This window comes from Saccostrea cucullata, unplaced genomic scaffold, assembly GCF_032062105.1.
Source record: "Saccostrea cucullata isolate Sc308-1 unplaced genomic scaffold, CSIRO_AGI_Scuc_v1 ctg122, whole genome shotgun sequence".
In the NCBI taxonomy this organism is placed as follows: Eukaryota; Metazoa; Mollusca; class Bivalvia; order Ostreida; family Ostreidae; genus Saccostrea; species Saccostrea cuccullata.
The window spans coordinates 267,756-295,634 of NW_026932975.1; the positions used below are offsets into that span (position 1 = coordinate 267,756).

Genomic DNA, 27,879 nt, shown 5'->3' on the forward strand with positions numbered 1-27,879 from the left:
TTAAACACAGATTCTATATATGCATTCCAGACTATGTAACGATGCGGACAGTCGTGGCATACCACTGTAATGCATGTATGGAAAAACAAAAGCAATCCTCTCAAAATTTGGTGCCTGTCAACATTCAAACAAAAACTCATCTCTGAATTCATAGTTTTATTTAACAGATACTTTAAACATATTATCTACAGTTTAAACTCTCATTGGAGAAGCCGCTCTGATGTCCTGTATATAAACTCAATGACCATTGTCATAAATTCTAAAAAAAAAAAAAAAACTGGATCTCTCACAGACAGGACAACACAACGGCTCAGTGAAATACCAATAACAATTTTATACACAGAAGCAACGTGCCCACTGACACCACACTCTCAGATTCTACACATACATCAATGATATAAAAACACCCTAAGAATTATCCCCACACGTCCTATCACATAAGCATTAATTGATAAAAACAAAGCTTGAAGAAAAAGAGTATAAAAATATACATAATTTACATATTTTGTAATTAAACCAAAGTAAATTGCACGACAATGTTTGGAAAATACGTCTCATTTTAATGTTTTGATAAAATTTCTTAAATACAACACAAACTGTTTTATGCAAGAAAATGTGTGGCTGCTTGGATGAAGGAAAAAAGCCAGGAAATGTCAACTTGGTTTTGTTAGAGAGAAAATGAAAAAAAATGAACAGTTGAAACCTTTTGCACCATTAATCTTCACACCCACAAATGTAAGATCATGAAAAGCAATCAATGCTCCTTACTTTCTCTCACACTCTCATACAGCAAAGACACACATAAATATCTCCAAAGCCTATTCCACAACTGATTCATTCATAAAAAGAAGAAAAATGCCAGAAAACAGCTACAGACAGACAACTGATGATGTGACCCAACATGGCCTGGTCCCAGAGTAATAATGCTGGTGACTGTAAAACAGAAAATGCTTCATCACCCACCCCTTAGAACAAATTTTGTATATTTTGGGAAAAAATTAACCTTTTAACATAGTTTTGGAGTGCATCAATGAATGATTCAAGGATATACTATAAAAATGCAATAAAAACAGACTATTAAAAATTGACAAAGATATGAATTAGTACAATAAATTGATTATTACTTGTTGAAAGATGTCTGGTGTTTTTTCTTGAATTTGTTTTTCCTACAATTTGTTATATTACCCCCCCCCCCTTCTTTAAGACACAAATATTGCAACAAATAATGGTTGTTCTATTGCTTACATAGTATGATAAATGGATACAATGAAAAATTGTCTCCAACAATTTACAATCAATCATTTTCATCTTTACAGTGTATCAATGAACACTGTGTACAATTTACCTACAATGTACATACAGATCATGCATTATATAGCACTTTTAAACAAACTTCAGTACAGAACAAAGTCTACCATAAAATGTTTGTTATTTTTTTTCTCCTACCAGAAAATGTAGCAAATTCAATTTATTTAGTTTGCTAAACTTCCAATATTTCCATTTTACTAAACTTCAATTATGTAAAATATCTCTGTAAGGGACATAACTCTTAAAACTTCACAACCAAGAGACATCGATTCTAATAAACTTGGCTAAAACCCAATTGCAGTGTTTCCTACTATCTTGGTTCCAAAAACTGTTTCTAATTTGGTATTTATTGGAAACTACATTATATCAAAAAATATCAACTGTATGAAAACTGTAGGACTGAATTTCAGAAATTATCCACATGGTTTTTTACAGATCTCAAGTTCCATATATTGATATGATAAATATTACTTAGAAAACCTACATTGTAGAACCAAAGAATGCACAAAAATGCATTTTTTGAATTCAACATCAAAAAAATATCCTTCAAAGTAAAATCTTACTTTTATTTCTCCCTTTACTGAAGGAAAAAAAGTTAAACTTATTTTTATTAAAAGTCCAGTTGAAAAAAAAATTAACAGTAGACAATGAACAGATGAGCTCTCACACTCTATAATTTCAGCTTAGCAACCACAAGGAACCCAGTCTAAGTTATCCCCCTAGCTGATCACAATACAGTCACAAAAACTGAAGCATCTGGGACAACATGGATGAATCTTCTACTGTGTTGTATTGAATGAATGAGATGAGAAACTTGGCGCTTTCATGCTTTCCAGTTCATGCACTTGTGTTGATAAAAATAAAATTCTGAAAGAGAAAATAACACAAATTAAATAACAGTCGTCATTTCATACTTCCATTTTAAGAAGTCGAGGGCAACAATCACTCATTTATTATCTACTCACCTTTGTTCATGAAGAGTTGACTGAATTTCAGCCAGCCTCACTAATGACCTTGACCTTTTAAGCTCCACTCCAACTTGCCCACAGTGAAAGCTTCCCACACTAATGCCTTCCTCCCAGTACCTCCGTGCCTGAAAACATAAGTATCTTCTTTAATAAAACACCCAATGCTGCTTTTCACAAAGTTGTACTCTTTTGAAAAATATTTAAAATCTAAGAAGGTATACTTTAATGATTTAAAATCTAAGACTTGGATGGAAGACCTGCAATCTTTAACTGTAGAGAGTACTGAATCTTTTATAATTTTTTTAAAGGAACAGAGAACATTTAATATAAATCATTGTTTCAATACAAAGAACACATGTTAAATTGTTTATAAATACCTGTCTTTCTGCCTGGTCACCTTGCCAGCCAGTGACATGGCCTATCAACTTTTCATTATAGTACTGGCTCAATGAAGATGACACATTAGGGGAATTGGTCTGATTGAGCCCCGTCACAGAAATGTCCCCCACCCCCACTGGAAGATCTTGTGAACTGGTTGTACTTGATGGACTAGCACTGAAAGTTATGAAACAAAAGCATAAATTCAACAACTTTCCCAAAATTATAAATCAAATGAGCTCTTTAAAATTTGCATTTCTAAAAAATCAACCAAATTATACACTTGCTAAAATGAAGGGACAAGTCCCCTTCCAAGGGGGAGATACTGTATGCAGGGAAAATTTTGCCCCCGTTTTATTTTCGCCCCTTTCACCCTACCCTCATTTCGGCGAATTTAAACGGTACGAATTCAAAGGAAACAGTATAATGTCTTAAAGAAAACTATATGTGGGCAAATTTAAAATGGGCTTAAACTGTTTTCAAGAGTAAAAGGGCGAAAATAAAACGCGTCAAAAATAACCCTGTATACAGTAATCAAGAAAAGATTTTGCTAGGTAGAACTCTAAATACATATCTCTAGATCATTACTTAATCTTATAAAATAGAGTTATGTCCAAGACACGATGTAGTTACGATATCGACACATTACTTTTTTATAGTTTCTATAATATTTCTCTATTCTCGTGTGTTTATTAGGGCTGGGACGATACAACTTTTTCTATATCGATACGTATCACGATATTTGAGCCACGATACGATATGTATCACGATATGTTTAATTGATTATAAAATCTGTTTTTGCATTGAAATAAACAAATTATTTCTTTGCAAATAAGAATAATTTATTCAAAATAGTTGTTTATATGTTGTTAAACAAAAATATTTTACTCAAATGGTGTAAATTATTATTTATTTCACATCTATATTTATATTTATTTTAATTACTTTATATATTACACCCCAAATGTTAAATAAACAAAGAAAAATAGAAGTAAGATTTTATATCGATATTTCTTCAGATGTATCGATATTGGTATCGTCCTCACATGTATCAATATATCTATACATAAATGTTTATTACATGATTTTAGCTATTTTTAAAATTTATCGTGCCGATATCAAATCATGATTGTTCCAAGAATTGTGGTTTCCATCCTTAATATTGTGTGTTTTACAACTTTTACTTAAACTTTTTTTTATATCTTTCTACACATTATATCGACAAAATCATGTTTGTAAAGCCCTTGGAACCTTCCCTGTTACTTTGAATGTGTTTATGTTTATTTACTTTACTTTTACGGAGATTTTACCTGCCGTCAAAATATCGACGAATCATGATTGTTAAAAGCATATTACTTTACCAACCTTCACCATAATACAGAAACTTTATTTTTACATCACTTCTGTGTTTAATAAGTTTACCTTACTGTCGATATCGACGATATCAATTTTGATTCACTTGTGACTTTGAAAAATTATGTTATACCTCATTATGAAAATAAATTGTGCAAATAGGCATATACGATATCGTCATGATATTGTTGATATCGACGAGAACATAATATTAAATCAAATATGGCACAAGATATTTCCAATTAATAGTGCTTGATTTGATACGATATCGACATGATATTGTTGATATCGACATCGAATTCGTTCTTGGACATATATGATAAAATAATGACTAAATTTCATTCACAACTTGTAAAATATAACATAACCATAAATCAAGTCTTACCAAGATGATTTTTGGCCATGGTCAGACCTAGGACTTTGTCCCGCTGTGGACCCGACAACATATTGGCCGTTACTCGTGTCCACATGCAGCTGATGAAAAGGTGACTGATGCCCTATATGCTGCTGGTGCTGGCTCTGGCCCAGTTTCCCGTAAATCCCTCCCCCAGTGGTGTAGGCGGGTGAGGGGTGGCTGACGTGATTGGCAGACACGTGGGGGCTGGACACTTGTGTGGGCTGGGAGTGAGAGTTAATGGTGTTGTAGGCATTCTCTGTGGAGAGTGGAGTTGACCGGGTCATGGCTGGGTGGGTAGCCATCGTGTTTGTGGACATAGACGACACCTGCTGGGCATGAGAAGTACTTGCTCGGGCTGTAATTAAAATACACTAAATAAATTTCACATTGTTTCATACGTTGCATTAAAAAAAATTATAAGCATGAAAACCGTTATTGACAACATGGTAAGATGGAAACATTCTTGATTGATTAAATGAGATCTAATTTTGTGATCAATCCAAGATTACTTCCTCTTTAAATAAGAACCAAGACAAAAAGTACACCACCTGCAAATTTAACTATTAAACTTTGAGCAACTTTTGTGCCCAAATGTACTCTTTTTAAATTCCAAGATTTGCAGCCCTCTGGCAGTCTATGCCATATTCTTCCATACCCGAGAGCTACAGACCAGCTGCTACTTGTGTGTCTCAAGTTTTAAACACTTACTTGTTTGTTGGGCAATCTGTCTTGTGATTACCTCCTGAAGCTTCTTGAGAGTCTGTAAAGCTGAAACCAATATAAATTGATCTATTAGAATTAAAACAAACAAGAGATGTTTGTAAAACATTTATGCCCCCCTCCCCCCAAATTGGATTTTTCCCACGTCCAAAAAGGCATAACTCTGTCAAAAATGGTGCGATTGTACCCAAAACAGAACTTGACCAAGATATTCATCTGATAAATCTGTATATCAAATTTCATTTCAGTATGTGCAACCTCTGCAAAGAAAATGAAAGGAAACTGCAAATATAAATTGGAATTTTTTTCCAAGTCCAAGGGGCATAACTTTGTCAGAAATGGCGCAATCGTACCCAAAACAGAACTTGACCCAGATATTCATCTGATAAATCTGTATACTAAATTTCATTTTAGTATGTGCAACGGTTGTGAAGAAAATGAACTGAAACTGCAAATAATTGGAATTTTTCCAAGTCCAAGGGGCATAACTCTGTCAAAAATGGTGCGATCGTACCCAAAACAGAACTTGACCTAGATATTTCTCTGATAAATCTGTATGCTAATTTTTTCAATATGTGCAATGGTTGCGAAGAAAATGAACGGAAACTGCAAATAATTGAAATTTTACCAAGTCCAAGGGGCATAACTCTGTCAAAAATGGTGCGATCGTACCCAAAACAGAACTTGACCTAGATATTCATGTGATATATCTGTATACCAAATTTCATTTCAGTATGTGCAACGGCTGCGAAGAAAATGAACGGAAACTAAGTGGACCGACTGACCAACCGACAGACCAACCGACAGACAGCAGCAAAGCAATATGCCCTCCCTTCTTCGAAGGGGGGCATAAATATCTCCATAGATACTTCATTGTTGTAAAATAGAAACTTTCAGAAATATGCTTTTTCCCATTTCAACTATAATGATATCACTGTTGATTTATCAGCTACTGTCGTTTCATTAATTTTTGTTGGCATAAAACTTCGTGGATTTTGTAAAACAGACATTTTCGAGGATACCTTATTTCTGGGACAAAAGCATTGCCTATACAAATGAATAACAAATTTCCTAATTCAATAAACATTTAAATTTGTGGATCTGCTCAACAATGAAATCCTCGAAAATTGGTGCTCAACGAATATTAATGAAAACACAGTATTCCAAACATTACCTTTGTTGGCTAGTTCTTGATTGTTCTGTCCCCCACTGATCTGAGTGATGAGCTGGGGTATGCTGTTGATGAAAGGGGCGGTGGATGAGGGGGTAGAACTAGGGTGATGTCCCGCTGCCGTATTTGGGGTGGGGAAAGCAATGGGGGTGGAGGCAGGCCCCATCTGAGGGGTACCAGCACAGCTGGAGGGTCGAGAACTTGGCGAGGTGTCAGGTGATATATCCATGTCATCTAGCTGAGCACCTGTAACAAGACGTCAGGGTAAGAAATAAATTTTTATTTCATTTCACTTAGCCAAAACTGTACAGGTAACTAACAAGAGGCCCACGGGCCTTATAGGTCACCTGAGGATCATGTAACAACTTTCCAACAATTGAATTTGGCTGTGTTTTAAACCAGAGGCCATGAAATTCACAATTTTGAAAGAGGCACCATTGCTTATCATAACTATACACTTTGCTTGCTTACTTTGATTACTTTATACCCAGAGGTAGATAAGACTAACAAAGAGAAAATGCATTTCCACTTTATAACCAGTTGTGCACCCACCCCAAAGGAACCACTGACCCTGGGGCAACATATTTTAAAATTTTGGAAATTTTATCATAAATTCTATTTCATCATAAATGGTTGATAAATACCAAAGAGCAGATTTCAAAGCATTAATTTAGTTTATTTAATACCCAGAAGCAGAGAAGAAGATTTTCAAAGATTTAATGCATTTTCACCATATAATCAATAGAGCCCCATCCCATCACAGGAACCCCTGACCCTGGGGTCATAAAATTCAAAATTTTGGAAGAGGCACTCTTGCTCATCATAACTATATATTTAGTTAGTTGATTTAATGCCCAGGAGCAGAGAAGAAGATTTTTGAATTATTGTGACAGCATAGCGCAGAGCAAAAACTAATCCTATGCAGAAAAAAGGTTCTTCTGCAATATTGTAATTTATTGCGTATAAGGGTGAAACGATTACACGTGTAAACGGCGACGTTTCGATTATATGCTCTAAACGTTTACAGTTTGAGTAAACGTTTACACGAAGGTCATTATCAATGTCTATCAGAAATAAAGTTTAACACAAACAAATTGTTTTATTTCATAATTTACAAAAGAAACACCGTCTTTGACCATTTGATAAGCAACAATCTAAACCGGAAACATATTGAATAAAAATATCTAAAACCCGATAAGGTCTAACATATTCAATTCCGATTCCCGAGTTGCCAATACTAGCGATGTTTTACGACACTTGAAATGTAAAACTTGATATATTTTGATTAAATAAATATAATACATTTTTCACAAGTCTTTGAAAAGTGTTTCGATACAGTCAGCAGGTCTTGTTTTACTTTTTTCGTGATTAAAAGATCCATTTTCCGGTAGCCAAACAAACCAAGCAGTTGGGTGACGAGGTAGAATGTGAATGAGTTTAATGCGCCCCAAATTCTTACGTTTAAGTCATAATGACCAACAATGAAATTGTAATAACAACTCATACTTATATTAAAGTGATAGAATTGATTATTAAATTCGAGTTTCATGAGTAAGTAGCCATAAAAATCCAACATAGAATTTCTCCCGTTTAAACGGTACCGTTTCGTTTACTACTATCCGTTTAAACGTTTACAAAATTCAGTAAACGTTTCACCCTTAATTGCGTATGATGAAAATGTAACTTTTAGGTAACCTGAGTCACATATGTGACCTATTGCTATCTGTTTTCATCCGTTGTGTGTCATGTGTTAACCTTGGAACATTTTCAGCTTCTTCTCTGAAACCATTGAACCAATTTCAACCAAATTTGGCACAAAGCATCTATGGGTAAAAAGGAACAAAAATTGTGAATTTCATGGTCCCCGCCCCCCTGGCGCCTGAGGGGTGGGGCCAAAACCACTAAAATTAATGAAATCTTTAAAAATCTTCTTTACTCCTGGACATCAAGCAGTCAAACTGTTGGCATGATTGTGAAGAGCATTGAGTCCTCTACCTAAATGGTGAAATTCATGGCCCCAGGGTCAGGGGTTCTAGTGCTAGGGCGGGGCTATATAGATTATATAGTGAAAATGCATTCTTTCTTTGAAAATCTTCTTCTCTGCTTCTGGGTATTAAATAAACTAAGAACAAAGTTATGATGAGCAAGAGTGCCTCTTCCAAAATTGGTAGAGGCAGCCTTATTCAACATTAGGGGTGGGATGATACACAGATCTTGCGATACAATACGTATCTTGATACAGTAACACGATACGATACGTATCTCGATATTATGATAAATTATAAAACTCTCCCAAAAATAGTATTTTTGTCAAAAATTAACATGATAAATTATAAAACTATGCAAAAGAATTTTTTTGGACATTAAATCAACAAATTATTCTATATCAATCATGTGTGCTTTGAAATTAATACTTGAAGTTCATCAAAGTGCGATGATGCCCAAAAGGCCCTGCACTGTATTGGAAGAAGAAGAATTTCATTTACTTAAACTTTACAAAAAACAATAATATATGTAATATTACCAAAGAACAAAGTACGGTATTAGCAGTAGTTCGCCGCAAATAATACAATATTTTAATCTTCTATGTATCATTTTTTTTATGTTATGCATTGAAGTAAGGGAGATGCGAAGTAAATTCTACAGGTCCAAAAATGACGTAATTTTTAACTATGACGTCACTGATACGCACTAAACATCGATGGTCGTGCAAAATCGTTAAATTATGCTGAAAAATGAGTAATCTTTGCTGAAATTAGACACTTTCACATGCAACAACCACTTTTATACTCCGCATATAAGTTCATCACTACATATCTCAGACACACCATTAAAATAGTGTTGGTTGTCACCTGTGATCAATATGAATTTTGCAAAAGTTAACATACGGAAAAAGATATTCTACCGACGCAATTTTCCTGATATCGATGTAAATGACGCTTAATTTACACAGAAAGAGATTTTTTTTAATTTCAAGTCGCATCACTGGACAAAGTAAAGTATATATACCCCTAAATATAAATAAAATATTTTGAAAACAAACTATAAATTGTAGTTAAAGATGCCGCTTATGTTATTTGTACATCGTATGCACTTGCATACTCGTATAGTGTCCGTCGGCTGTACATGTAGCATTGAATAACAGCACAAAAGTATCATTCACAAAAATAGCACGATATTTTTTAATCTAATTATTACAAGAGTAAATAAAAAATCTGTGAGACATGTACCTCAGTATAATTATATTTTCCTTTACGAGCCTTCCTCAATGTGTATGTAGTCTTTAATACTAGTCATAAATAGTGTGACCTCCGAACAATCATGACAGCCATTAAAAATACAATAAAATGTACATACATTGAACAGCTTCTGACTTGTCATCAAGCTATTAAAGGACTCTCCTACCCTTCATCCTTGGATTTTAAGATTTTTTAGAATTTTACGAAGGAAAGCAGATCGTCCTCGAAAGTTGTCAGCAATGAAATAATTGTTTGGACACAATTTGTTTTGTTTTTCCCTGTGAAAAAAAGTCTGAGTGTGCTGCAATTAAGCTATGAAATTAGTGATATCACTAATGTGTGATTTTTTTCTAGTGAAAAAATATAGTGATTTTTTCCAAACATAAATTTTACTATATGTTGAAAATGTTCTTTGATAGGCCGGTTGCCTCCCCCCTCCACTTTTTGTTACAGTACAGTGAATTAAAGGAAAAGTACATATAGTATATATAGTATTAAAAAATGGATATATCCATGTACACACACCTCTGAGCCCCTTGAAACATGACTTTCAGTTTAAGAAATAAATTTTTATGTTTTTTTATATTTTCATTAACATTTTGTTTTTTGCTTGTAAACTTTTTTCAGGTAAGTTTTTTTTTCATCTTTGGCTGCCCCCCCCTCACTTTAAAAAACGATGCTACGTCACTGCAGCATTTTCAGAAAAGGAAATACCTATTTTTAAACCAGAGGCCATGAAATGAAATACCATTTTGAAAGTAGGTATTTGCAGGTTATCTTAACTATTTTTTTTTTTTGCTCATTTTAATTTATTTACATTCATTCCTGTGGAAAATGACTAAAATTACTTTTCATGGACCAATACATTTAACATGTTTAGTATATACTTTACACATAGGAAATACCTGTCTATATTGTATTGTAAATTAACCCATTTAATTCTTTTTGTTTATTGCGAGAATCATAGGTATTACGTTCAATTGCAAGAAAAATAAAGACACAAAAAGGTTTTGATTTTTTATTTTTAAATTGCTACATTCTCTACCAAGCAAAGAAATTTTGCGAGAAATGGAAAAAAACCGAAAGTGTTACTACCAACTTAAATATTTTGATCCAAATAAGAATAGGCGAAAACGAAATAAAGACAGGTATTTGGAATTTGGGATAAATATTTGTCAAAAGGTTTTGGAAGAAAAAATCCACGAGCGATTATACTTTATTTATTGTCAACATGTATTGAATATGTAAACATATATAAAAATGACTCTTATACGTGTGTAAGTATTTACGCGGACTTATGAATTAAAATGTAGAAAGCCTTTCAAGTGCGAAAAGAGTAGAGTATTCATCTGAATACTAAAACAATAATAATTTCGGAACAGGTGTTTAAAACGTTTTAAACGAATGAGAGAAATGTAACTTTTCAGTCAGAACTGAGTCACATTTATACACCAACCCCCCTTATCCCTCTCCAAACAAAACTTTTAATCAAAAATTTTACTGATGATTCATTTTCAGTCTTATTAAATATCATTTTACATGTCTTATTAAAACCCAAAAGAATTATGTAAGGCATAATGAATAATATGAACTCAAAAAACACAAAGAATTTCATGGTCCCCGCCCCCCTGGGGGGGGGGGGCCAAAACCACTAAAATTTGAAATCTTTAAAAATTTCAAGTATACCTCTGTCATCAAGCAGGATATAAATGAATATATTACAAAAAACAATCAGTTTTAATGTACCCATTAACTAATTTAAAAAGTTCACTGTGCTGATATTTTTTTGAATCGGGATCCAAATTCCTCGCATTCTTATTTAATATATGATGTAGTATCTTTATTGGCAAAATTGACCATTAGAGGGGTCTCTCTCCTCTACATTATATAATCATAGTATTCTAAACTTATGTTCCAATAATTATGATAATAATATAAATAATAATTATCTTGACATTCGATTTTTTTTAAAATATGTTCGTGCACCTTACATACCATATTCTAAAGAACTGATTTTTTTTTTTTGGTGCAAGGAAACGTTGATTTTTTTTCCATCAGGACATTTTTTCACTAGATCGGATGTAAAGAATTTTTCTCAATTTATTAATGAGAAATAGCTAAAAAAATTATTGAACCCGTATAATCAATGCAATAAAAAGAAAGCAAATCTCAAAGAGAAAAGACGGTTTATTTCTTTTTCTCCCCGTTCCTCTGTTGGATTAATTCTAATCAACTAAAGCGGAGACACTTTCGTGGAGGATTACATTGTAAGTAATAATGATAATAAATAAATGAAAAAAACAACAAAATAATAATGACGTATTAATAAATCAGCAACTTAATTTCTTGAATTTAAATTTACAGTGTAATATAAACTGTGTCCTAGCGAGTAAATTAGAATTTTCAGATTACGCTTATGTGTAATGTTAAACGTATTCCTGACGTCGCGTCAAAATTCTTCGTAAAATCTCGACATTCTGCTATAAAAGGTACTGAATTCAGCGTTATTTTTCCAATGCATACATTTAAGTCAGGTACATAAATTATATATCATTTGATTCTAAAAATTCTAAGCTTTTTAAAATATTTTGAACGGAGCATGTCCGACAGCCGGCATTTTTTGGCCAATACCGTACTTTGTTCTTTCTATTAACAAGTTGATTACAAATAGTTGAGTAGTTCATCAAAGAACACTGACTAAAATTAATTTTAAAAACATCACATGTACATTATTATTAATTACTGAAAGTCTGTAGCCAAGTTGAGATTAAAAAAAAAATCCAAAGTTTGTTATATCACATGTTCTGCAAACGATATTTTCTGTGCATAACACACTTTACATACTAAACTTTTCTTGTCCAATCTTCCAAGGCTGCTTAAAAGTTAACACGGTTTACCCCTAATCAAAGACTTTTTAGTTCTAAAGTTTGTTTTCAATATAAACATCATCTCTTCGCTTCGTACAAGCCGCCATTTTCTGAGGACTTGCACTTTCATTTTCAATTTTTGGTTAGGTCGTTCGTGTATTGTTTCGTACCGATATTCTAATGCATGTATCGTAAACCGTATCTTAGAGGAAAATATCAGTATGTATCAGTATATTGTTCCCACCCCTATAATCAACATAACTATGTACTTGGTTAGTTTATTTAATGCCCAGGAGCAGAGAAGAAGATTTTCAAAGAATTTATTCATTTTCACTATATAATCCAATTAGCCCCATCCTGGCACTAGAACCCCTGACCCAGGGGCCATGAATTTCAAAGTTTTGGTAGAGGACTCAATGCTGATTACAATCATGCCAACAGTTTGACTGCTTGGTGTCCAGGAGTAAAGAAGAAGATTTTTAAAGATTGCATTAATTTTAGTGGTTTTGGCCCCATCCCTCAGGCCCCAGGGGGGCAGGGGCCATGAAATTCACAATTTTTGTTCCTTTTTACCCATAGATGCTTTGTGCCAAATTTGGTTGAAATTGGTTCAGTGGTTTCAGAGAAGAAGCTGAAAATGTTCCAATGTTAACACATGACACACAACGGACGAAAACGGATAGCAGATTTGCAGACCTGTTTACCCATATTGTTGTCTCTCAGTATTTTTGATTAGATTTGTCCGTGAAATTTGGTATTTACCAGTCAGCTTTCACTTTCCATCAATTTTACATTTAGAAATAGAGAACAACTGCTTTTCTGAGTACAAAAACATGGTTTAACAACAAGGTCTTTGTCATTTTATAATACCACAGCATTTTGGCAACCTTTTGGCAACCCGACATCACTTTAATATGTAGGGCTGGGTATTGGCCTGAGAATTCATCGATATACTTTAATATGTATTTGAAATCTTTTTCTTTTTTAGTGATTAAACATAGGTAATCAGTCCATTTTTATATTTAAGATTATCATTGAGCTCACCTCAACGAATGTTGTCTTTAAACATAGGAGAAAGTCACACAATTACACAACAAAAAGTGTACCTCCAAAATGCAAAATTTATGCAATTTTGATCTGATACTTTGGAACAGACCTATTTTAAAACTTCAAACTAGTTCTTCATCACGAAAATGTGATCAAAATCCAGCATCTGAAGCAAGTTTAAGAGTTTTCATCCCTTGATGCATCATCTGGGCAAGTTTGGTTTATTAAAGCCTTATAGGGTGATAGACCTGCACCCATAACTTTTACCTAGTCCATTATCTGGAAAATGTATGTCGAATTCAGCATCCGGAGCAAGTCCATTAGTATGCATCCTAAGATGTATTATCCATGCGAGTTTGCACAACATAGGGCTAATAGTTACTTAGAAATGAAACCTGCATAAAAATTTAACCTCTTCACTCATCCAGAAAAAAATGTAGGACAGATTCAGCATCTGAAGCCAGCCTAGTAGAATGCAACCTTAAATGTATTATCCATGCAAGTTTGGTCATTATAGAGCTCATAGTTACTTGGAAATGAATCCTGCATCAAAAACTTTAACCTGTTCATTCATCCACAAAATGTAGGTCAGATTCAGCATCTGAAGCAAGTCTGGTAGTATGCATCCTAAGATGTACCATCCATGCAAGTTTGGTCATTATAGGGCTCATTGTATCTTGGAAATGAACCCTGCACCAAAAACTTTAACCTGTTCACTCAACCAGAAAATGTAGGTCAGATTCAGCATCTGAAGTAAGTCTGGTAGTGTACATCCTTAGATGTATCATCCATGCAAGTTTGGTCAACATAGGTTTTATAGTTACTTGGAAATGAAACCTGCACCAAAAACATTAACCTGTTCACTCAACTGGAAAATGTAGGTCAGATTCAGCATCCGAAGCAAGCCTGGTAATGTGCATCCTTAGATGTACCATCCATGCAAGTTTGGTCAACATAGAGCTTATAGTTCCATGGAAATGAGACCTACAGCAAAAACTGCATCAAAAATGTTAACCTGCTCCAAAAACATTAACCTGGTCATTCCTATGCTGAAATTGCAGCATCTGAAACTTTGACTGGTACAATGAAACACATTATAGAAGCATATTCCATGCAAGTCTAATCAATATAGGACATAGAAGTACTTAAAAAGAAAACTGCTCCAAAAAACTTAACCTTAACCTGGGACGCTGACGCCGACACCGACACCGAGGGTATTACATAAGCTCCCCCAATTTCGTTGAGGTGAGCTAAAAAGTGACTTAGACTAAGCATTTTTGCAATTGATTTTATTCTTTATATTAATTGTCACTGATTTAATTGTAATTTCATCCTTTATATGAAAAAAGTTAGTGAGGTAAAAGAAAATTTCACAAAATTATTCAGAGATGATAGTTAAAAACTTTGATTTTTATTTATTTTTTTTTAAATCTTAATAAATCAAGTAGTAAGATTATAAAATACATTGTATATCCAAATTATTGCGGGTGATGAGATTTTGAAGAGTACAAGAAGTGTATTCAGAGTTTTGGACATTCATGTATTTAAATGCTGGATTGAGCAATTTAATCTAAAGCATGGTGTGTTGATGCTATTGTTTACTAACAATAGGTTTTTATGTTGGAAGTGACAAGACTTTGAAGCAATGAGAAAGAATAGTATGCTGAAGATTATGCATTACTGAAAGAGCTAGAATACAATTTTTCTGAAAAATATATTAGCCATAAACATGATTAAAAGAAAAATTGCATTTATTTTAGTGATGGAACGATTGTCGCCGACAATTTTTTGTTGACCGACAATCGATTGTCGGTTTTATTAAGCTCTTCGATGCTACTAATCGATTATAAATAAATGTCGCCGACTTTGCTAATAAAAAATAAAATTGTCATACTTTAATTTTATTACCAAATCCAAGTGCAAAGAGCATAAAAATACTGATGAATGTTGAAAACATGGAAGGATTCCGTGTCTTGTTGATACTTTTACCGCCATGATTAAATATGGGGTTAGCCTAATACCAGGAAACGGTAATATATTGCAATGTTTTACCATACAAAGGAAAAAATAATTAGTCTAGTCAATCTTTTGAACGTAATTGTAATCATAAATACAAGTCTAACTTCTGGATAATTACTTTTAAAACTTGCAATTTTAACTGATTAAAACTAATTTTAAGAAATAAATGTACATGTATTAAATGAAAGGTGGGACTAATATCACCTAAATACCCATTGCATGGACTTAAAAAAATAATAATAATAAATTCCCATTCTGTTTCAATACTCCTATATTGTTTTAAAGTAAAAAAAATAATATTTTCCACTTTTTAAAAAAGAAATTTCAATTATTATTTTTGAATATTTTATGTAAAGTAAATGTTTTTTTGTAAAAGTCTGACAGAAATCTGAATAAGTTTAACTTTTCTATATTAATTTCATTAAAGTTTAAAATTTCGATTATAATCGATTATTAATCGATTATACCCATCCGATTATTACCGATAATCGATTCTGATTTTTTTCCGATTCCACATCACTAATTTATTTACAGCAGAACACCTTGGCACATAGATGTGACTTCATACAGCATTGAAATCAACTCACATTTACCTGTAAAATCTTATCATACACCTGAGTAACCTCGCAACCTACATGAACATGTAGATTCAAACCTAATGTGATACTAGTTAGATCAAATTGTATACACTATTGAGCTTTCCAGCAAGCTATTGAAAACTTTTCAGGGATTTAATTTTATAATTCGCTGTAACAGTATGACCTTACACCAATAACTACTAAAAACCTTTATCTTAATAGATGCCAAACTACTGATTTCAAAATGATGACCAGACTTTGGAAAGAACAAGACATGCATGTTTTTTTTCAATATATACACTTGTATCTAGGGGTGGGACGATATATCGATATACCGATACATATCGATATTTTCCTCTAAGATACGGTTTACGATACAAGCATTCAAATATCGGTACGAAACGATACACGAACGACCTATCCAAAATTGAAAATTAAAGTACATGTCCTTGGAAAATGGCGGCTTGTACGAAGCGAACAGATGATGTTGATTATTGAAAACACACTTTAGAACTAATAAGTCGTTGTTTAGGGGTAAAACGTTTTCACTTTTAAGCAGCCTCGGAAGATTGGACAAGAAAAGTTCAGTATGTAATGCGTGCTATACACAGAAAGCATCGTTTCCAGAGCATTTGATATTATTAATTGTTAGTCCATCTCGTTTTTTTTTTTTTGTAATCTCAGCTTTGCTACAGACTTTCAGCAATTAATAAAAATGTAAATGTGATTTTTTTTAAAATGAATTTTAGTTAGTGTTCTCTGATGAACTACACAACTATTTGTAAACAACTTCTTAAAAGTAGTTTGGTAATAATAATATGTACATGTGTATTTTTGTTTTTGCATAGTTTAAGTGAATGATATTGATGAACTTCAAGCATTAAATTCAAAGCACACATGATTTGATATAGAATAATTTGTTGATTTAATGTCAAGACAAGAAATGAAATAAAATACTAATTTTTAAAAGTAGTTTTATAATTTATCAAAATATCGAGATACGTATCGTATCGTGCCAATATATTGAGATATGTATCGTATCGCAAGATCTGTGTATCGTCCCACCCCTACTTGTATCAAACTTTAAGTAGATTGTATTATAAGTATAATGTCATTTTAATAAATATCAAGAACATCAAACTTTAAACAGATTGTGTTAAGTATAATGTCAAAATGAGTAACACCATGTAGGGTTGGACACCGGTACACGGTACCAGTACCGTACCGAATAGTTACTTCAAAAATACCGGTAAAATACCGTTTCATTTAATACCGGTACTGATAACGGTATTTCTTAATCTTTAAAACATTGTTATACATTTAAAATTATTTTTAGTTAAGATTCCAGACTCGCTTTAATGGAATTCTCATGCATTGAAAGGTTAGGCTAATTAACGAAATCAGTACTAAGTTAGTAAGTAAGATACTTCCTTTCTACAGCCGGTATTCGAGGGAAACCAATGCGTATTAAAAAATATTTACATTAATCTTGTTTCAGTTTTATTAATAGATACTAATAAAAATTGTCAATTAAAAAGGCAAAACGTTGCGGATTTGTGATGTCTTCTCTCTCCATTTTTCATGTTTCGTCGTTTAGTGCTACCAAGCAAAATGGCGACCGGATGAAGCGATCAGCTGTCATTTAGCAGAGAATTAGACGGCAGTGTTTGCAATCTTATTTTTTATTTTATAGAGATTCAGATTAATTTGTTTTGTTGATTATTTAATAAAAGGTTGAATTATAGAAATAAAATATATTTAACACATTTTAGATTATAATATTGAAAGTTTGGTTATAAGCGGTGATAGTTGAAAGCACATTTGTTATTAAAATAAACCCGGATTCTCATGCATCAAGGTATAGTACTGTACCGTTAAAAAATACCGTATCGTTTCAAAAATATCGGTATGGTATCATACCGTTTCATCCTTAACGGTATCCAACCCTAACACCATGAGACATGACCAAAGTTCAAACCTTATAAACTAAATATCAGACCAAATTGTACATATACCCTTTTGAGCTTTCAAACAAGCAACTTAAAACACTAAACAGAAATTTGTGTCAATCTTCAAAAGAAGATAGCAAAATGAGGTGAAATAAAATAATGTAACCTCATAGTTCATACTTTTTAACACCATGATTACACACATATTTTCTTTTCATTAGAGATACACATACTGAGATAGTTTTCTATTTCCACAGAAATAGCTAGATTGCAAAGTACACTCTTCAAGTAAAAATAGAAGGCAATACTCACCCTGACACGAAAATAAATATCCCATACAATATATATTAGAATATGTCTCCGTACTATGACAGAACTCACCATGTCTACGGTGTGGCGTCCTATGATCACTGTCTCTGCGGATTCGATTTGTAACGTTACTACTACCACTGTGATCAATAACAGTACCAGATTCCTTGTAGTGTCTGTCCTTACTGGAGGTTTTGTTGGAGCGGCTCTCAAGCTGAGCTTGCCGCTGACTGTCCTGGAACTTCTGAATGAGATAATGTTTATCTGGTTTCTCATTATGTAAGCTAGGGTTAAACTCCAGACTGCCCTGGCGTTTCGTGGATCGATCCCCTCCCGAACTTCCCCTGTTGCTGTTGTATTTGTTCTTTCCCATGGAATCTAAAAACAAATTGAAAATAAGACATTTAGGCTTAAAATTCACAGGCTTTTAGAATATTTGCTGAAGATTAAACATGATCAAGCCTTGGTACCAAATGCATGCATTCCTGAAATTCAGACACTGTCCATGGTTAAATTCAATTACAATACACTGTAATAACAGAAAATAAAACATAAGATACAAGGCCAAAATAAAAAATACCTTTGTTTCCCCTAACGCGACCGCCTCAACTAAATCGCACCGACTGAAAAGATTTTTTGAATATGATAATTTCATAATTTTTTTTATTGTTAACCAAGTTTTATAAAATACAATTTCATCAAAATCAGTTTTTATCAAACCGGTCGACATTGTTTTACTGTGATTTTCAAGCATTTGTTGGAAACAAAATGACGCCCAGATGTGATTACAGGGCATAAGCATTAGCTCTTTATAAAACAATGGCGACGTCTCAATCTTATGCTTTTAGCAGGAATTGGAATTGGAATTCTTCACTCTTGAAACAATTCGGTAACAAAATTACCATGACTAATTATCGGAGTGTTTCGGAGGTGTCTTGGCGTCTACATAGGAGTGAATAAATTTTCGAAAAGGACGTTAAACAACAAGCAAATAAACCTGTATTTGAATTTAAGGTACGTAATACAGGGTAAGGCCCGCCTCATGAGTAGATGAGGGGCCCATCTATGAACACATCATTCAATTTCACTGCATTTTATTTAATTTGAGTTTTGATCTAATAACCAATTCATCTATGTTCCTATGTTTACTACAGTGTATGCCATTATGAAACCATAGGAGTTGTTGTAAATATGTTTGCATATTCATCCTGATTAATATAATTCAGATGTCCTTTCTTTACTTTTCTTCATGCCTTTATTTAGTGGTTAAACTTCGTGACTATGACATTGTATATAGCATTTTTCTCATTTGAAGATTCGGTTTGGTTTAATTAAATATTGTTAACATACTCTTTCCAAATAGTTTTGAAATCATGATTCAGCTTCCTGAGACGTTCAGTGTATTTTTCTTTAATTAGGCCCTTGAAGATTGGTTGTTTCTTTGCTTTTAATCCCTTCAAGATTTGTTTTGATGACATTTCCCATTGCTCCAAATTTAGACGTACTCAGCACTTTTTTGCCATTAAGCAGTGGGGGATCTTTTTTTGAGCCAGCATCTTCTGCGACACTGGACATAAGTTTTTATGGTCCCCTTTGAAGGACCGTTTACAATGTTACTCATAGGGATTTGAACCTGCGATTTAAAATTAGCCATTTACTTCTTAACTCCAAAGCAAAATGCTTCAGAACCACTGCAAATCTCATGGCCCTCAAAAAAGTACATTGATCGTCTATAAGCTCTGAAGGCTGATGGAAGGTTTGAAAAAAAAATACTCGTATGTCTAGTCTTTGCGTATTTGAGAATCTTGTTTATTTTATTCAATTTATATTAATGTAATGGCGTGAGATATTTCACAAGTTCAACTAAACAACAGTTGTAAATTAATCATGAATTTTGTTTTTAAACGGCATATATACGATACTTAGCATTTTGTTCACAAATCGCTTTCTTTTGTACTTTTCTTATTTACAAAGGTTATTTTCCATTAAATTTTAGAATGTATTTTCAAAGCTGCTGTCAGAAAATAAAATTGTTTTACCTACCTACCGACCCAACTTGAGAATTTAGGGTCGGGTTAGGGGAAACAAAGATATTTTTAATTCCGGCCCAAAAAACTTTTAAAATCTAAATGCTTTTAAACTTAATATTCCTTTCTCATGTTTAATGAATTGTTTTTAATTTATACTCTAATATTAAAGCAAAGAATTACTGGTGTCAGAAATCAGAGTACCTTTGTCATGGTGTCCTCTGCTTCCTTTGTCACTTTTAGATACTTTCCTGTAATAAGAATAAAACAATCTTAATGATGTAAATGTGCTAACTGCCTCACTCAAACTTTCCATATTGTACACTTCAAAATCTTACAAAAGTTACTTAACATCCATTTGTTAAACTTTTTTGAATTTTCTCAGTAACTTACGAGTCATTCCAGTCGTCGGGTTTCTCCCACTGTGACACCCCTGTCCTGGTGTTGTAATAATACTGTTTCCCAGAGGAACTGATATGTTCTGACCAATCCCCACAGGTCCGCAATGCTGGCTTCTGAAACTAACAGAACAATCAGTTACATCTTAAAGTGAGTAAATTATAATAGCATAAATAACAGTCGAAACGAGAGAGTTTTTAAAAGTTTCTTGATGCATTTCTTTTTTTAATCTTAGAAACTCAACTTAAAATTTTATTATTATTACTAAATATTTGAAAAATATATGAAATATGGATAAATTTCCATTTCTCGCATTCAAAACTGATACCTTTAGAACAATTGTTGACTTTTGTAGTGTGGTATGTAGTGTTGACTCATTCTATCAAACAACTTTTGAAGTCTCATTGTAATTGTTTTAAAAACATTTTTACAAAATGCAGTAAATTTTTATAAAATTTCCTATGAAAGTATGGTTGAGATTTGAGCATGGAGTTGTATGATTGAAGAATCCTTTAATTTAATGAAGAATTGCATACAATGAACTAAGAGTAAAATCAAGAATTGGCTATTTTAGGTCATAGGAAAAGTCAAGGTTTGAAAATTATGATACAGAATTGCTCACCAATATGTATTTTGTATGAAGTTTGAATAAATATATTGAAATAATGAAGTTGAAGGTCAAAAAAAAGGTAAAGGTCATTCACTTAAAACAAAGTTGAACTGCTCTAGCTCCAGTTTGTACCACCTCAAGAAGGTTGTTAAAAATAACTTGAACATTTTCTTTGAAAATAGGCTAAAACCAAAATGAAGTATAGTGTTGTCCATGTAGCAAAGCAAAGTCAGAGAATTTTGACACAGTTGAACAGCTTTTAACAGTAGGTATTAAGTGTATTAAGTTTAATAAAAATATCTTGAACGGCTTCTTGAAACAGATAAAGTACAAAATGAGCAATTGTGAAGTCAAGGTCATAGGGAAGATAAAGGTCAGAATTTTTTCTTATAAAGTTGAATAGCTTTCACTAATACGTATCATCATATGACATTTAATTAAAATATCTCAAACAATTTCTTGAACTTCAACAAATCAAACAGTGAATAATATGGAGGTCAAGGTCATAAGGAATACTTGATATCTGAGACTGACCTCTTGTTTGTGGTCTCTGTGGTTGGCCCTGGTCTTGTCATAACTGCCGTTCTGACTCCCTCCCCCATGTGATGAAGATGCTGTTGAAGCATGGTTGATCTTCTTGTCAGGAGAACTGTAAGCTCCTAAATATGATGTAACATGAACGATTTAAGATTAGTTCTTCATTTTTGGAGAACAAGGCAATTGTTCAATAGTTCGGTGAATTTTTAGTGTTTTTAGAATACCCTGTGTACATGCATGTAGTATATACATTTTTCTGCATGACATAACTTCTGCTTTTATTTAGTACAGTTGAACTATACACTTTCAAGTATATTATATATACATGTATATTTCAAATAACATGAATATTTCAAGTAATTTGATAGTTTTCCTTTTTTTTAGCTACTTTAATAACCACTTTTTCTTTAGTTTATAGCAACAACAAATATTTTAAACACCAATCAAAAACAAATGTAAACATTTGGCCTCAATATTTCAATAATTGGCAAGTTAAAACACAAGTTTACCTTGCTCATAGTAAATAAACATTCATAATTCTATTTTTTCATTAAAATTGCTAGGTTCACTTTCCCCATAAAATGGTCCTACCCATATACCAATTAACTAACTAAGTCTCAATGTCCCATTTCAAACATCAATATCAAGTAAACACTTAAAGCACTCCTATAAGATTCCAGGTATTGAAAAGCAGGGTTTGCCAAGTTGCAATGTTCTTGAACTTTGTAGAAAATGAGTGTATTTCAGTACATTCAGAAATGAATAAAAATATGAGCCCACCCCTAAATCCAAAAATCAAAACATGGTTTATAATCTCAGGGTCCGACACTCGTCAAAATTTGGTCTCGCCATTTGGGCAACCTTGGTATGATCACAGGTTGCCCGAATGAATTTCAGGTCGTCCAAATAAAATATCAAATGAAACAAAACTCAATGTGCAATTGTTTAAAATTTGTTAAGATAATTAACAGAAGTTGTGTTTTTTCAATTTTGTGTTAAAAAATGTAAACCAGACATTTTTGGAATGTCAAGATGTCTCCCAGTATTTTATCAAACAAAAATATGAGCAGAATGATGATTGAATCAGACATGCAGAATGCTAAAGTTTGTAGTTTAAAACTTTCCTTTTCACTTACCATGAATCCCTACATAAATGGGTTCAAATAACCCTGGACTCAATTAACCAGGTGTGATTTACAGTGGACACCCAACATGGCTGTCTAGCAGCAGAAAACGATCATCAGGTGATCAGAAAGTTGTAGGGGGAAATGCAAGATGTTACAATGATGATAATTACTCTTTATATTTAAGGTGATTGTTGACTAAGTTGAGATATTTTATATCTCAAATAAAACTTTAATAAAGACTTTTGGTAAAAATTGCATCAGCTGATTGATCGAACACAGATTTGGCAGGAAGAAAATTCTATGCGGCTGCAACTTAAACATGTTGAAAGGGTTGGTTTTGTTATAGGAAAATATGTTTTCAAAGCCTTATGAAGTTTATTTTAAAATATTAAAGATCATTATTAAATATTCCCAACTTGTCCCAGGTCGTCATTTGGGCGAGCCAGACTAAAAATCAGGTCGTCCGAAATCATTTCTGGATGGAAATGACGAGGTGACGAGCGCGAATGTCGAACCCTGTAATCTTTTGATACAGTTCTTTCATTAAAGAATTGAACATTTTGGATCGGACTCAGACAGTCAGAGGTTGGGGTCTATACAAAATATTGTAAAACCACTTAAAGTGTTGGCCTCTTTTGGAGAAATGTTTAGTGTTTGAGGATAATGATGCTATTAATGATGTCATTATATATGGACAAGCTATTGGGCTCACAATATGTCTACATTGGTCAGCTGGGGGAAATAAATCCATTATTCTCTTATGTCATTAAATTCTGCATTGTCAGTTTGAAGGAAAATGTATTTGAATTAGTTTTCCTCTTTTGCACATTTTATGTGACATTTTGTTTAATGATTACATTACACACAGTGTATGCAGTAAAAGGAAATGTGGATCACTTCATTAGCCCCCCCCAAACTTAACATACAGTTGAACTTGGGTATCTTGAACACAGATATCTTGAATATCATGGGTATGTCAAAGTGAAGTGATTTGGAAGTCCCAAACCATAATTCTTCAAGTATTTTACCCTCAATATATCGAATCATCGGATATCTCTTAAGTTTTTCCTCAGTTCCATCAAGTTCAAGATAACAAGTTTTGACTTAACATCATTATAGACTATTTCAGATTCTTTATTATGTTATATATATGTCATATATATGTTGATATTTCATACAGATGCGCTGTATAGCCTAAGGTTTACTAACTGAATAAACTATACATATGTATTCGAAATATAACCAATTTCAGAATACTGATTTAAACATTTCCTTCTGAACATTTTAGACATAGCCCTATTTTCTCCTTACCAGGATGTACATCAACATCCATAACATACAACATTTAAAATCTCTTGGGTGAAGAAAGTCCCAGATATAAAGTGAATGAGTAGATGCTTCAATCAAACTAATAGCGCTGAACCTATAACCCAATTTTGAATTATTTTTCCCCGAGACACAAACAACAAATATACTTGTTTTAATAGACCTGTCTACATGAAAATGAGAGTATAAAAAACTGACCTCTTTCCAGTCTGCCCTTATCTTTCTCACTATAAGGCTTTTTGTGGATATATCTGGGACTATTACGGCTTGCGGAACTGTCATCCCTGGAACGTCCATCTTCCCTCTTGGAATAACGATCATTGTATGCCTTTGATGGGTACTTATTAGACTGAAAACAAAAAAATGCTTGTGTCAACTACATTCAATGCCGAATTCCTTCACAATTTTACAGGCATAATCCAATTTTTGTTGGTTGATGTGTTTAAATTAAACATTTCCACAATAAGCAAATCAAACAGTAATGTTCCTCTATTCCTTATATTCAGGTTTTTATTTACTTGAAAATTTTCTTCAAGGTATATCTTTTCTAGTTTATTCTTATCTTTATAAATAAATATATATACATATAGGTTAGCTCTTGTTTATAAGCCACTTTTTCCCCAAAACAAAGAAAGGCATGGTAGAAAATGAATAGAATAAAATTTAATATTACATAAATGTATATCAAAGCAATTAGTTTTGTCATTAATACTTTAACACAAGTTTTAAGCCAAAAGTTCCTTCAAATCCTACCAAAAAATTTAAAATATTTTCAATAACATTGTAGTTTTAAAAAGTCCCAAGATTTTGCAAGAGGTTCATTCATGAAACATGAGGAAAATCAGTACTGATTGCATTCTACATTTCTTCATATAAATTGATACCCCAAAACTATGTACACAATTACTTATCTGTGAGTAAGTTTCAAAATAGTATAATATTTTTTTAATGCATTACATTTCTTTAATATTATTAGAGATGCAATATTAATCCCCATCTTTCCATTTTCTTCTCATAAGTTTACATAAAGGTAACTCAAACAACTGCAAGACCAATTCAAAATATTCTTCACATAAAATCTTATCACCTTTGCGATAGAAGTAAAATGCATTTAATTTCTAGTTAAAATCAAATACCTGATTTGAGTTGTATATTAGTACTTAGCATCTGTACCTTACTGCGTAGTTGGTTTACAATAACTGTCACTAAATATAGTTTTATTTTACAGTGGTATCCACACTGGTATTGAATCCTCTTTGCACACTTATACTTTGATATTGCTTTTAAAATATTTTTTATGAAAAACTACAAATTACAAAATTGAATTCCCAAAAGTTAAAAAAGAATCTGATCCCTTCCCATTTCATCTCCATTTTAAGAATTGCTATTTGTGTAACTGTCAATAAAATTGATCCTGACAATCTTGAGAAGCAGATTTTGTCAAATTTGTTGTAACTGTGAATCTAATAAAAATGAATTATTATAAACATCAGTGTTTCAGATTACATATGTAGTAATATTTTGTTATCTTCTCAAAATATTTACTCTTTCTAATCAAATGTTCCTGAGAAAATAAAATGACTTTATATAATATCAGAAAAAGTTAGACCATTAAAATGCTTAAATTCCACATTTTAACAAATCAACAGAGAGATTAAGGTATCCGTAAAAGGTACTGTACAATTACCAGTATGGCATCATATAGTTTAATCCTTTGTGGTATCCAACCACTTATATTTTTGTCTGTTTGTATGTTGTTCAATATCCCTCTAAACATTTTTTACTTATGTGGACACCAATTGTCGTTAGAGAGCTGCAAATTTTGTCCAATACTCAACACTTACAACCCTTGAGCAGTGAGGGATCTCTTTCGTGCCAGTACCTACTGTGACATGGGACTTCAGTTAATATGGTCTCACCTGAAGGACTGGTTTCCACGTCCCACAGTGGGATTTGAAACCGTGACGTAAGGATCAACTCCTTATTAGCGATCGGTTTCTGCGTCCCACAGTGGGATTCCAAACCGTGACGTAAGGATCAACTCCTTACTTTGCAACTCTCAAACAGACACTTACACTAAGCCATGCAGGCGAAGCCATGGAGGTTAACCCCCTTTCCATTTCTAATCACTACACCAATTTATTTCAAGAAAAGTGTGTTAAAGAATCAATTTTTTTTGCCATAAACCTTCTCCAATGTATCAAATAAACATTTCTTTTTCTTTTTTTCACTACAATCTCCCCCATTAAAGACTGTTCCCCTACATGGCACTTGAAGTGTCATCCTGTACTCTTCCCACCTAAAAATTTTATGTTTATAGCTGGATTCAGCTCAGCAGTAACTCATTATTGGACAACCACCAGTGTTGTTAGTCTTTTCCACTCTTTTTCTGTCTCATTAGCTCAGAATCTTGCAAAACTTGACCATAGACTTCATATTGGAAGTACAGCAATATTACCTGGTATAGATGGGGGTCTCTTTTGTCCATATACCTACAATATACAAAAAATCTTTAATGCCCTTGTTTTTTCTATTCCTGAAACTGCAAATTCTTATAAAATCAGCCTCAACTTTATTCAAAATGACAACAAAAATGGCGGATTTGCTGTCATGAACTGTAATGCAGCAATGTAGTGAAATCTTTACCCATCATCGAGTCTAGGTTGTTTCCTTGCATGCATTACCATTAATGCATCAAGAAATTAAGTGCTTTAGCGCACAATATTCATAAATTACGGGTTTTCTGTGTTTATTTGGACAGTGGATCACTTCTGTGTAACCTGTTGAAGTTACGCCATGACACATCCGGGCTTTTGATTAAAAATAGAATTTTAGATTTCCTCTGAACTTTTTCAGCAAAAAATGTTCTATGAGTAAATTTCCACTCGAGATGGATGAAAATAAATAAATTTCAATTAATATCTTTTAACTTTCGTAATAAGTTAGTTGACATTGACTTGTATATATATCGGGTGATTCCGTATATTCACGGAATCACCCGATAATGCGATATGTGGAAAAGCGCCATCTATTCAATGAAAAATCGGATATCAAACTTTTAGAAAAAACACAATATTCCCAAATTACGATACTCCAGGTAAGTTGTAAATGTCTAATTTTGTATGTTGATGAAAACTGATGATTTTAGACCAACTGAATATTAGCTATTTCGAGTTTGATGCAGTGTTTTCATTTGCAAAATTCAAAAATTAAATAAAATAATTTTTTTCAGGTTTCATGCAGTGCTTTATTACTTGAAACAATAAAAAATAAGTCATAGTTAAATTACATCAAATTAAATCAGAGACATTCCTGATTAAATAAAATTAATATTTAAAGAAAATAAATGAGAAATTTTAAATTAAAAATCACATGTAAATTACCCAGATCCTAAATTGTTTATGTAGATATACAGGAAACTGAATAATTCATACATATCGTCATTTTTCATGGTTTCAAATATATTTTTGATCAGATTGTGAAAGGGTATATACACCCCCCCCCTTTCCATACTACATATTTTGTATTCAAGGGAAGTAACTCATATCCG

At 32.7% G+C, this 27,879-nt stretch overlaps 1 protein-coding gene across 1 annotated transcript; it reads right to left on the bottom strand.

The window, feature by feature from the left end:
* Positions 1 to 1,594: 1,594 nt before the first annotated feature.
* LOC134236701 (WW domain-containing adapter protein with coiled-coil-like) lies at positions 1,595 to 27,134 on the bottom strand. The gene is made up of 13 exons (XM_062718880.1): positions 26,976 to 27,134; positions 26,788 to 26,821; positions 24,528 to 24,678; positions 21,874 to 21,998; positions 20,724 to 20,851; positions 20,535 to 20,581; positions 18,376 to 18,681; positions 6,299 to 6,541; positions 5,113 to 5,172; positions 4,393 to 4,759; positions 2,654 to 2,831; positions 2,274 to 2,401; positions 1,595 to 2,175 (listed from the first exon to the last, which is right to left on the bottom strand). The coding sequence occupies exons 1-13, from the start codon at positions 27,014 to 27,016 to the stop codon at positions 2,088 to 2,090; spliced, it is 1,896 nt and encodes a 631-aa protein (XP_062574864.1). The 5' UTR covers positions 27,017 to 27,134; the 3' UTR covers positions 1,595 to 2,087.
* Positions 27,135 to 27,879: the final 745 nt, after the last annotated feature.